This window comes from Haemaphysalis longicornis, unplaced genomic scaffold (genome assembly GCF_048455015.1).
Source record: "Haemaphysalis longicornis isolate Haplotype H1 unplaced genomic scaffold, Haemaphysalis longicornis Haplotype H1 scaffold_3, whole genome shotgun sequence".
Taxonomy (NCBI): Eukaryota; Metazoa; Arthropoda; class Arachnida; order Ixodida; family Ixodidae; genus Haemaphysalis; species Haemaphysalis longicornis.
Window position 1 is genome coordinate 98,475,554 of NW_027526335.1, and position 12,474 is coordinate 98,488,027.

General features: G+C 45.7%; 1 protein-coding gene across 1 annotated transcript in view; it reads left to right on the forward strand.

Annotated features, from left to right (window-relative positions):
- The window catches only part of LOC144175347 (salivary peroxidase/catechol oxidase-like), a 91,750-nt gene that overhangs the window by 62,004 nt on the left and 17,272 nt on the right, over positions 1-12,474 (forward strand). The window contains exons 11-13 of the mRNA XM_077704427.1: positions 2,756-2,888; positions 3,667-3,794; positions 8,970-9,172. Of these exons, the coding sequence (XP_077560553.1) occupies positions 2,756-2,888; positions 3,667-3,794; positions 8,970-9,172 (464 nt within the window). The remainder of the gene's footprint in view (positions 1-2,755; positions 2,889-3,666; positions 3,795-8,969; positions 9,173-12,474) is intronic.

Below are 12,474 nucleotides of genomic sequence, written 5' to 3' on the forward strand. Positions count from 1 at the left end.
ACTGGATTGTGCGAACAGAGGTCTCTCATCTCCTACACGGATTCTTGCAGTCCACAGGACTAAGTGAGGTGGTGACATTGTGGGTCTGTTATTTTAGGACTAAGTGAGGTGTGATGACTTTGAGAGTTTTGATATGGTATTGGGGACGATTAGGCGGAGCAATTGCCGGCAGCTATGCAAGGCTAAGTCCGCCTTATTCAACAATACTTACTTACTTACCCACCTAATTGCTGTTTGTGTAATTACCAATGGCTAATTTCTCCTGCAGTACAGAGTGCATTCGTAAAGAGTGCTAACGAAAGTAAGGAAAGTGGTGCAAACATATGCAGAGAGCGGTAAATTACGATGATGCCTGGGCTAGGCAGCTAGGTTGTGCGCGTGCACCGAAGCAGCCGAGTGCAGAAGTTCAGTATCGTGAGTGGCGATCATCTGGGCCTAAGATAAGCAAGCGATTATCGCAAGCTGCCGCTCTGTGCATAGGCTGGCACACTTTTCTATCTCGAAGGCCACAATTGTTTAAATCGCCGACCTGTGGTGGTTCAGGGGTTCCGTGTGCCTCCCGCATTCCGGAGGACAGTGGCCCGAGCCCCACTCAGAGCGAAATTTAGCTGACTTTCTTTTCAACTGAATTCGTTACACTGTATGTTTATAGGTGCTTGAATGAGAAGTTACGGCATCATTACGGGCATTTATTGACATGTCTTTTATCCTATGGTCACTCAGCCATTTTGCATGCCATGGACACCGCATTTTCGACCGACGTAGTTAACTAACGGTGTCGCAATAATAATGTACAACGCCAGTCACCTGCCCTGAACATACGTTTTTTACTAAATACAATGAAGGGAGGTCCTCACGTTCATTTGTTTTATAACAGAGGTCCGAGCTTTACAAAATATGAATGTGGTAACTTACAAAACAAACATTAGTTAGCCACAGTTTGAGTTTGTGTGTACGAGAAGAAACAGGAGCCAGCGTTAGAGATACTTCCCTTACTCATTATCACTCCAGGAACAAGCTTGTGAATAATTCGTACACGCCGTTGGAACGATTAGGCTGCCAACATAACTCGAACTGGCATAAAGCGACTGAGTAGAACGCAGCCCCTTTTTTACACGCTCTGAAGAAATAACTTGTTCACACAGTCATGGAAGCGAAATATAGTATAAACGTCCCGAACAATGAAGGTTCCTAAACCTTTTTACAGCCAGAGAGAGTTTTATCATACTGTTATTGTGTTTAAGTTACCATCTACCATGTTTGCGGTAGTCGACTGCGCAAGAGCGAGTGTCACCGCGACCGGTAACTTACCGGCACAGGCTTTACCGTCGCCAGCGAGCTTCCTCAGCAGGCTAAACGTTCCTTCGCGTATTGATTACAGCAAATGCAGTGCGCTCAGTGCTTGATGCTTGGTACAGCCGATAAAAGTATTCGTGTTTGATGTTATTTATCACGTTTTTATTGTTGAATGATGTTCAGGAGCCCGACAAACGACTATTTTTCTCAGATGGGCGAGCAATATGGCCGCCCCTACTGGGGCTAAGTCTCGCCTGCCTCAAAAAGTTCAAATAAGTTTCTGGGCCAGTAAAGGGCTTTTAAGCTTCAAAAATTGTGCTGGGCAAAGTATGGCATATTATTAAGTAATTACTACAGCATATTTTGCTCATTTCCTGCCAAAATATTAGCGCGGGCGCAAATTCTAGTTTACCTTGATTTCAATTCTACTCAGTAGACGGGGCCACCAACATGCTTCTTTTTTTAAAGTTCTAAAGATGATGGCTACAGTATTCTAAAAAAAAACTAATGATAGTGTGGTCGTTTCATTTGAAAAGTAAAGCATCAGGCTACTTTAAGCAAATAGATGTATGGGTGATTTGCTTTGAGACTAATTCATCAGATGTCGCTACCTGCACAACGGCGACTGGAATACGCAAACCGCAAACGGTGTGCTAAAACAGGTACTAAACGGAAACTCCTGCGTCCGGTAACACAGTTAACGGTAATGCGAACCCGGTAACGATATGCTAAAACTCTCTAATATTAGAAATAAGGAAGCACCCAATAACTAACGGAAGGTAAAAGTGACGAATATCCAAATGCAATAGTTGATTTAAAAGTAGATTAATGTGAAATTCTGCTAGAAGCAGGTGCTTTAAGGCGTTATCTGCCATAATGCAACTTAAAATTAGAGCGCAAGTTATCACAACTTTTAAACTCTTTACACTAAGTGCCTCGCGACTTTCTGTTCTTGCATGAAAGTATGATGCCACTTGAAAGGAAAACAATGCAGCAAGTTGATCTAAACTTGAAAGGGCCGTTTTTTTATGCTACCCATCGCCCACTTCTGGTACTAAATGGTTTTGAATAACGTTAAATACTCTTCGAATGCCATCACCAACGACGTTTCGATCATTTCCTCTGCCTTTCAATTAGTCCTTGCAAGATACGCACGCTACAACGAAAACCTCCATACGATAACAAAGGAGGCAGGTATTGCAGCGTGACCGATATAAACTAACCCCTTAAGAAATAGATGCATAGCGCTCATGTTACATTCAGCGACATTTCAAGCGAGTTCGCCGAATGCTCACGCCTTAATGAACTTTCCCCTTGATACCTTAACATTGTGTTGTAGGTTGGTGACGGCTGATGACACGTTGGGAAAACCTCAAAATGTAGCGATGATAGGCCACTTTTTCTCGGTGAGGCGATTTCGCGCTGTTATGTCTATCCCACCTACTTCGCTTCGTTTCAGGGCTACTGGCACGGCTATGATCCCCAAGTCAACCTTGCGCTGTCCAACTCCTTCCAATCAGCAGCTTTCCGCTTTGGCCATACGTTCATCCAGGGCATGGTCAGACGGTACAACAAGTTCCACGAATTTATTGGTAAGCTTTACGTGCTCTTAGTGTTAACTTGAAGCTTTATTTGACTGCTTAGCCATATTTGGAGGGGGCTGCTGCTGCTGCAGCTGATTTATAGCATCGTGCGCCGCTGAGTTTTTTTCTTACAACTGACAACGCTAGTTAGCCTCCGCTTATCGCGCCTGAGGGGCCCGGTAAGTTACTCGCGGGCGAAGGTATGGGGAGGATGTATGGCGGAGTTATATAAGATAATGCAGCCATCGCTTCCTTAGATCACGCCCGAAGGGCCGGCAGGGCCACTGGCAGGGCGCAGCGACTTGCGGGGGGAACCTCAGTTCCTGAGTATACATATCACGTTCGCTCCTCTTGTATACATGTTGGCGTCTTCGCTATGGTGAAACATTGAACTTTTCTCCTTACGTCTGGCATTTCTCGTCGTTCTCACCCCGACTCACCCTTCTAAATAACGAGTAACTGCGCCCAGCACAATAACACTAGAAATGTCACAAGCAAGTTTATATTAACCAAAGCATGCCGGGATATAAACTTCGCGCAAGTGGATTCCACCTCCGAAATGACCTGCTTTTTTTTGGTCAGGGGGTGGGAATAGGTCTGCGCTAACAGAAATTTCACCCGTTATCCTGCAAGTTAATGTGTCGACCATGACAGTTCAACCCTCTATTGGGGTACTACATCCAACGGTTGTATATATCTGCGGCGTCCGGCTCGTGGCTGCAGGAGAATGGCAGTCATTGAGATGAGTTTCAGTAGCTAAGCTATTCAATGCACCATGACACTGCAGGGGAGGACCTGCTGCGAAACCTGCTGCGGCACCCTTTCATCATCTATGAGCCCGGCAAGCTGGACGAGTTGGCAGGGGGCCTCATAAACACTCCTGCACAAACCTACGATCCCTTCGTCACTCAAGAGGTGGGCCTTTTGTGTGCACAAAACATTTACCAGGGGATTTTCCTGCAGCTCTAGGCGAAGAAATATTTTCGTTCTGGCAATTCACATTAAAGCTACAAACAAGGGATGGTGGAAAATTGCTTCAATCTTCCTGTATTGCCGACAGAATTTCTCCTGTAATCTTCAATCCTCCTGTTATGCTTCACGCCATCTCCACAAGTACAATTGTTGCTCGGAGACCTAGCGCTCAATAACTTCGAATTAAACAGATATACAGTTTACTCCATTCTACAATGCCAGTGAGCATTGTAAAGGAGGCAGCATACGTTTTTTTTTTTCAAATCTTGTTAAACGGGCCTGTGTTGTATTTTAAGCTAATACAGCAAAATGTCATTTGTTTAATATGATTATTACTTGTACGTACGAAAAACTATGAGGTCTAAGTATAAGATGACAGTCAAGGCTCTTGCATTTAGAGTCCTGGTAAGACGGGTTTTTTTGCTTTTTTTTATTTCGCTAATATTTTTTCTGATCATAGCATCACTTGCTACTGCCTATTTAGTTCTTTTTGATATCAGAAAAAAATGTCAACATGGATATGTCTGTTAATTCTGAACGCCTGAAGCTTGTTATACTTCGTCAAACAAGCAGGAGCGTGGCGTTCCCATACATTTCTTTTATTTCTGCGTAGTCTTTATAACTTACTTGGTTCAACCTTTTTTAGTTATTCATAACTTGAAACTTGGAGGAAGGTAAAAACCCCTGCGCACCTCGCGTCCGCATTCCAAGCTATCGGAAGGATGTCATATTAATTTTCAATGTAGTTTAATGCCATCCCAGTCATCAAAAGTGCGATTTTCGCGTTAATATAGGATCTCTGTTCACGCGCAGTTTGTACAGGTTAAACGTGCTCCCAATCCGCTGATTCTCTCCTTTCGGACATGCAACAGTGATGTCATATCAACGCCAACAACTAGGCCTAAGGATGGCCCCAGGGGTGCAGAATGGTTGAGCCCAGTGTCCCTCGATAAGGTATTAGAGTACCGTCACTGAGGCACGCAAGTTAGCATCGGCGGCCATCTTGATGTTTATCAGTGTTGCGAGATTTCCGCTTTTACGGCTTCGCCGCTAACTTCGACCGGGTCATTTGTTAACAACACTGGTGAAGATGCAGCGAAAGCGCATCTTCGGACACAGTTGGGCTGCTGAAATGCTGCTACACGCGCTATCTTTGATTCGCATTCGGAACGACGTCAGTCGCGCGCAGCCGCAGAGCAGGACGCACAAGCTAAGCCTACCACAGTTGACCGACTAAAACGCATAAGCAACAAAATGGCGTCGCCGGCGAACCGTCGCAGTCTAAGCATGTCACATGATGCGAACCAATGACCATGGCGGCGGCACGGAACAATAGGAGAAAAGAGTGTCTATACTCTGTGGCCTTATCTAGTGGCCCTACTTGAACCCCCTCCTGTCAGGACTGAAATGCATGTCATCCGAAAAAATACAAGTTCCGGTGATCGTCGACATACTGCGTGCTTTGAGATTGCAAAGTAATTGTACAGTTTTTTTTTTACTATTCTGCAATAATTCTACGCGGCACGGCCAGCGTGTCGCGCCAATGTTTAAAGACGCCCAATACGGCGGAGAAAGACTACGTGCAAAACTTGCGCAGCTTTAAATAGCGCGGGACGATTGTTAACTGCGATGTATGCTTCGCGTGTATCACGCCCATCTTCAAGCAGCCAGTGCGCTGCTAGTTCTGTGATACCTTACTTCGATATGAATCCCGTGCCGGTTATTTGCCAGAGAAGCATTTCCGAGGAACCGGGAGGATGTCAGAGGAGAAACTGGTCGTGTGCTCCATCCGTGTTGCTTCCTCCACAGCAATACAGAGCGCTACTGTCGCAGAGTATAGTATCTCAGTTCAAAATCGGCGACAAACAACTCATTCGGCGGAAGGTGCTTCCGACTACCCGAGTTGCTTTCACGGATCCAGTTTAATAACGCCGTTTGAAAGCGGCTCACGTTTACGGAGCAGGCCATCTCGCTATACGGACGAGGCGTATTTTTTGCGCAAAAAAAAAGGAAAGTGGCGATCGTGTTTGCCTTCTGCTTGTATCGAATTCTCCGCACTTCGCTATTCTGGTGGTAGAAAACGTGTTCGGTGACGCGCTGCACGGAAGCCGAAATAGCCACTTAAAACAGCTCTAGCGCAGGAAGCGCCCTTCTGCTGCCAGAACGCGCAGGAGACAGAATGGCACGTCACATGATGTATGTGCTGGTGGTAGGCTTATATCGCATCTTGTGCCTCTACAGCAACGAGAACAGGCCGGTTGCAGGAAGGGCTTCTCAACTTTAGATATAGCACCTTCCATGCTACTCCTCTAGAGCGTTGTGCTAGGTTCGAAATGCTGCTTGGTCCGGTATATAACACCGTCGGATACCACGGTAGGCTGTACTAGATAGGTTCAACCACCCTAGATGAGGCTCTTTGGGACACAAAAGCATTTCCTCTTCAGACAAGGATTTAGCAACCCTAGTTACATTTTCTAAAAACCTACAAATGATTACACGATCGTACTATCATCCTTCAGGCACTTGACAAGCGCGGCTGCATGATCTTTGGGAAAGGCCTTCGTCCTGCACTGGACAAACCCAGGCTCAAGATAAGATAAGATAAGTAGGCTTCTAAGGAATTCAAGGAAATTATTTTTTGTTAAAGATGAGTATTACCTAAAGCGAACATTTAGGACGTGTTTTATATTCAGTGCCCCTGTACTCTAACAAATCGCCGTAGGTGGTCTTCATCTCAGCGCCCCGGAACGCCCTATCAGCGTGACCATATCGGCGAATGACGAGGCCAAGCATGTGACTGAAGTTAAAGGGACTCTGCAACACTTTCGGTTAAATCTTTCGCTCTTTCCTGCGCCTCTGGAAGCACGGCGAAAGCTATAGTTATCGCCAGCACGGAGTGGCACTGCGTGATTTGCTCATCGCAGTAGATATGCCTTCTGTTTCTTTGTTGGTTTTGTGGCTTTAATTTTAAAGTGCTATCGAATGCGTTCATTGCTGCAACTAAAGGAAAGCTGGCCAATAGTCACTGCACCGGTGTAATGACGTAATTCCAGGGGTCGAAGAACACCAAGATGGGGAAAGAGAAAAAATCTTTTGAGCGAGTTTCTAAGTGATCTGATGGCATAAAGAGCAGTAATTTCTGGCTGAAGTACTCTGCCTCCGCCTCATCTAAGTACTCGATGTGTTGGTTGACTACTTTCTGCAAGCATTTAAGATTTCGAGAAAAGCAGAAAAAAGTGTTGCAGGGTCCCTCTAAAAAGTACATTATCTGCGCTGGGACAACAGCGCAGCTGCACGCCCTGTGCTGTTGTTCCAGCGCAGATTTTATTTTTTCCCCTTTAATCATACGCTTGGCCTCTCATTCGCCCATTTGGTCACGCTGATAGCGCTTTCCTGGGCGCTGAGGTGAAGCCCACTCGCGGCAATTTCTTAGTGTGTACCATACAATGGTATAGCGTGGACCATAATTAGCCTAAGTTAGGTACTCTACACAAGGGGTGTTAAGTTTTAGTATTTTTTTAAAGCACACACAGCATTTTGCTTTAAAACTTCTTCATAATACTGATATTTTCTCGTTAATGGTTCCTCTAAATCTATCTCTGCTATTTCCCCGTTGTACCTCTCTTTTATTGTAGTCACACCAGAGGATTACTACAGTCTTGTGCCTTGTCACCCTTGTCTGCAAGACAAAAATTATAAATTCGTTTTGTGAATAAATGAATTCAAGCAATGACCGGCATACCGGTGTACCATCCACTCCTTTTGAAGTCAAAGTCAATAAATCGGTCTAAATGGGTTGTTTAAACCGCTTATAAGCAGCATATGGAAGACAACAAACATTTAAAGGCTCGTTGAAATTTTACCTTCAAAGTATTACGTTAGTCATAGTTTGAGAAACTGCATGAACATTCTCATACACTCAGACCATCAGCGTAGTGTGATAAACTGTCATAAGAACATAGAAAAAAATTGCGCCCACCTCCCTGCGAGGGGAACCCTGTGTAGATGCGACGCATCGTGGGGTTCACTTGGTGTTTCTGTTGGATTGATTCTGAACTCGCGTGAAACGTGTCGTGAACGCGTATGATTATTATGTTTTATGATTATTATTGTTTTATTGGCCAAGCTTGGTCAATCTCTCTAAGTGGTATGCTTGAGGCTTCGCTGTCGCAACGACCTTTACTCCATCATTGTTGCTGTAAGTGGGAGCTTCTTTTCTTTTATTGCAAGTGTTAATGATTGCCCCATCATGCGTTGTATCAGTAGCATCTTGACGTAGTTTGAATGAGTCAATGATATAAGGCGCGTTCGTAGCATTTGATTCTGTCTCTGTTTTGTGGCGCAGTGGGAAGAGCACCATGTACCTCGCATTCCGCCCACAGGGTCGTGGGATCGAAATCGGGTGCCGCTAACTATTTCTTTTTTATAGTGTAGGGGGAGGGGTGTGGACGGGCAACGCCGTATGGAGGGACAAGGCGAGTGAATGAGATGCAGTCGTATCTAACATGAGGGTTTAAACGGTTTGAAGCTTGTAATGAAGTCTGTATTGCTTGGATGAAACCTCGTGAACCTTGTTGATTCGGTATTGATTTATTGAAAACGTACAAAATTTTTTATCAATTTTAGGAAATCTCGTAGTTAACCACAAAATACACCATTCCCAAGGTATTCTGAAGCGCAACTTATTAGGCGCGTTTCATTATATGAAGATTTTCCAGCGAGCAAACTGCTCTTAAACTAAGAAGGTTTCTCCTCATCCAGAAATAATGACAAATAAATGAAAACTAAAAAAAAATGAATCAGATAGCTTATTCAGCGTAGACAGGGCTGCCAGGGCAACGAACAAAGCAACGTGGTATCCTGTTAAATAGCAGATATTGCGCTTACAAAGCGTATGAAACATTCGCGTATGAAACATTCGATTGAGACTAAAGATAAAGAATGGTGTGCCTTCGAACGCCACCAACGCTGACTTGTCTTTGCAAGGGCGCGTGTGTCTTCAGTCACGGTTACTTCGACTGGGCACCGAAAATGTTTCGCATAGAGAACAGGTGGCTATGGCACGCCTTCTTGTTCCCAGCAGAAGTGCAGTGAGCTCTTCCATCGTTCTCTGCTCAGGTGACGAACCACCTGTTCCAAAACCGCGACGAGCCGTTCGGCAAGGACCTCATCGCCATCAACCTGCAGCGGGCGAGGGAGCACGGCGTGCCCGGCTACAACTCGTTCCGCGAGTGGTGCGGTCTGCCCAGAGCAAACTCTTTCGCCGAGTTCGAGCCCTGGCTCAACAACAACACGGCTTTCCGATATTCGCAGATATACAAGTGAGTCCCTCTAGCAGGCATCGCTTCCGCTAACGAAATGGGTAAGGCGAGAACGTGCATCATTCTCCCCTCCAGAGGCAGCAAATATTCCTACTTTTTCGGAGTATACGAAAATTTGGAGCGTTCGAAAGCTAGGTGTCGTGAAACCTCTACGAAGGCACAGAAATATGACAGACAAATACTACTAGGTACCTCATAAATGTGGCCAGACTTAGCGACTAAAACTCTTTATGAATATTAACGAATATATGTATATACATATATCTTGCGAGCGCTGCGCAACGGTTACGCCACAAATCAAGAGCACCCGCCAAACGAATAGGGACGCAAGCGCTTCTAGGGCAGCCCTTGAAAATTTATGTGCCTGCCAATACACAGAGCTCGGTATTCGCGGTGTACGACACGCGCCAGAATGTGCGGATCTTGACACATTTCCGGACCACGTGTAAGTTGCTTTCTCTCAGTAGGCAATGTAAGCACACTGAGCCGCGCATCGCCACCCCTTATTAGAACTTTCAGGTGTGGGGTGAAACCCCATCCAAAACTTACCACATGAAATCTCCCAAGGGACTAGGTAGGGCTTAAGTCAAAAATGCGCCCCAATTTCTTGTCACTGTACACTACAGGACGCTAGCGGCACCAAAAGAGCGCCCATGACATATACGCGGAACTACAACATATTCTTTTTGGAACACACCAATAACACATGCATGTATGAAGCTACAGATACCTCTAAGAACACAGACATACAATCGTCCTGCGGTCCGCGGTTCCGATATACATTAAGCCTTAAGACCCTCGTACATGTACCGAGAAAATGCTTTGCCAAGACACACGAGCGGGGCAAGCCCCTCCTTGAAGCTTCGCCAGCAAACATCGCGCCGAAAGCATAGGTTAAAAGACAGATGCTGAAGGGAATGCGAGCCCCCGTAATTCCGCGGTTGTCCCGTGAATGGCCGACGAACCAGTTCGGAGTTACCCGCCCAAAAAGATCAACGGACTTTTCCCGCGGCCGCACCTAAAGAGGTCCCCATGGACTTCGTATTAACGGGAGTCGACTTTACTAGAGATAACGCCTTCCCGGTAGTGGAAAATAAAAACCATGCGCTTTCTGGTGACATAGGCGGATTTAGGCTACAATTGGTTCTCATATGTCATTGATACCACAAAGTAGTTCTAGTCTATCGTCAAAAAATCTTTTGGGCACGAACTTAATGTGGAAAGAAGCAGATAGGGAGGTGCTGGCGGAGTCTATGGACATGAACTCGCGTTTTGACAAATCCAACATAGCTCCAGACAAGTTGGCATATTCATGAAAACTATTTAAGACCAAATACTTAAACATTTACCTCTTGGCGGTTTTGCCGTCATGGCGACCATCAAATATATCCTGTAGGTAGCCACACATCTACTTAATATACGTCATCACCGCCTTCTCACTGATTGGCTTCACGAGCGAAGCAAGCTGTCAAACGCTACCTTGCTGTCCAAAATGGTCGCGAAGTCGCACGAAGTCGCGGGTTTGATCCCCGGTTGCAGTGGCCGCTTTTCTGATGAAGGCGAAAAGCGAAAACGCCCGTTTGTATGAGGTTTGGGCATACGTTAAAGATACCCAGGTGGTCGAAATTAATCCGGAGCCCTCCACTGCGGCGAGCCTCATCGCCTGCGTTGCGTCGGCTTGCTAAACCATACAACCAATCAATTTGTCCTCCCTTCACTGCGGCTTGCGCGACTAACGTCGTTCCGAACGCGAATCAAAGATAACGCGTGTAACAGCATTTCAAAAGTGTGTCCGAAGATGTCGTTGTGCTGCATCTTCGGTAGTGTTGTTAACAAACGCCACGGTCTAAGTTGACGGCGAGGCCGTAGATGCGACAGTCTCGCAACACTGATAAACGCCAAAATGTCTGCCGTCGCTGACTTGCGGGCCTCAGTTGTGGTACTGTAATACCTTATCTCTGACACTACGCTCGGCTTCTTTGGCGAGGTATACAGTTTGGCTGTAAAAGTATCGTGTCTTTGAAGCACGAAGCGTTCTAGCGCGAGCCGTTGGAAAACGAGTGCCCCGGTGTGTTCTTTTAGTACGCGTGTTTGCCCACGGAGACGAAACCGTTGGGGGTAGAGGTATGAATCTTTCCTGTAAAAAAGAAAATTTGCTGATCTGAATCTTTATTCGTTGCCGACACCCCTGGCCGGCATCTCTGTGCTTTAGTATAATGGGCGTCCAGAATTCTCGCTTTAACAGGAATCTATCGGGTATCGTGAATTTGTTGTAAGCTGTTTCTGTCTTTACCAAAAACTAAAAGTGGTTGCACTGCACTGCAGAGAGAGACATTGATAATCTTGGGCGACGGCGTTTGTATCCCTCAAAACTTTAGTCCGGTACGCAAATGTCCAGCATCAAATGATAGATTATGCAGAGAGGCAAATGCAGCTGGTAAATGGGCAATATATATGTGTCGTTACAACTGATGGGCCAGCACGGGAAAGTAAGCAGTTTGCGGCTCGCTTTCCTGGAACAGGACGAATTTATTACAGCAATAGCTTTCTAGGCCCGCATGATGGATAGACATAGATTCAGTGTTACGGTGTTTACCACCCAATGCAATAGCCATGAGATTTTCAGACCCTGGAAGGATAAAGGTCTGTTAAAGAGAGCAGCCCGAAAAATCCTCAGTGGCTTGACCAGGCATCGGGTGGACCGCAGTACCGCTTAGTATACAAGAACATCTCACAAATCCACATTTCTGGCGTGGCCATACGGGACTGAACCATAAGTTCTCCAAAATACAGGTACAGTTTTCCTTGTCTCTCTAAGATTGTAAAGTTACAGCCAGAAAGTACGGCTGGGCGACTGGGTATGTCCAAAGAAATTCTAGAGATTGATTCGTACCGGACTTAAGCGCACCCGTTGCCCTATTGCCTCATGATAATTTTGCAAACTGTTATACGGAGAAAGATAATAAACGTTTGGTCACCAATGGTTTTCGTGCAAGAGTGGTCAATCGTTAAATTAATACATGTGCTATCGCGTGCTCTGTCCGACCGGTCGACCTGTAAAAGCTGTCCTTCCAGACATTTGGGCCACAGTATCTAAACCTGCACAGGGGATGTGAGAGGGCACTAGATATTGTTTTTAGGAACAGTATCTCCGTCTGAACTCAAACTTCGCGGGATACGTGACACGCATGGTAACTGGATGGGCTTGCACCTGCGGGAGGATTGCCTCCTGAACTTTCCTCACTCTTTTAATGACCTCCTCATTCAGTTCACGATTTCATTTCTGAACTTAAGACGCCTAT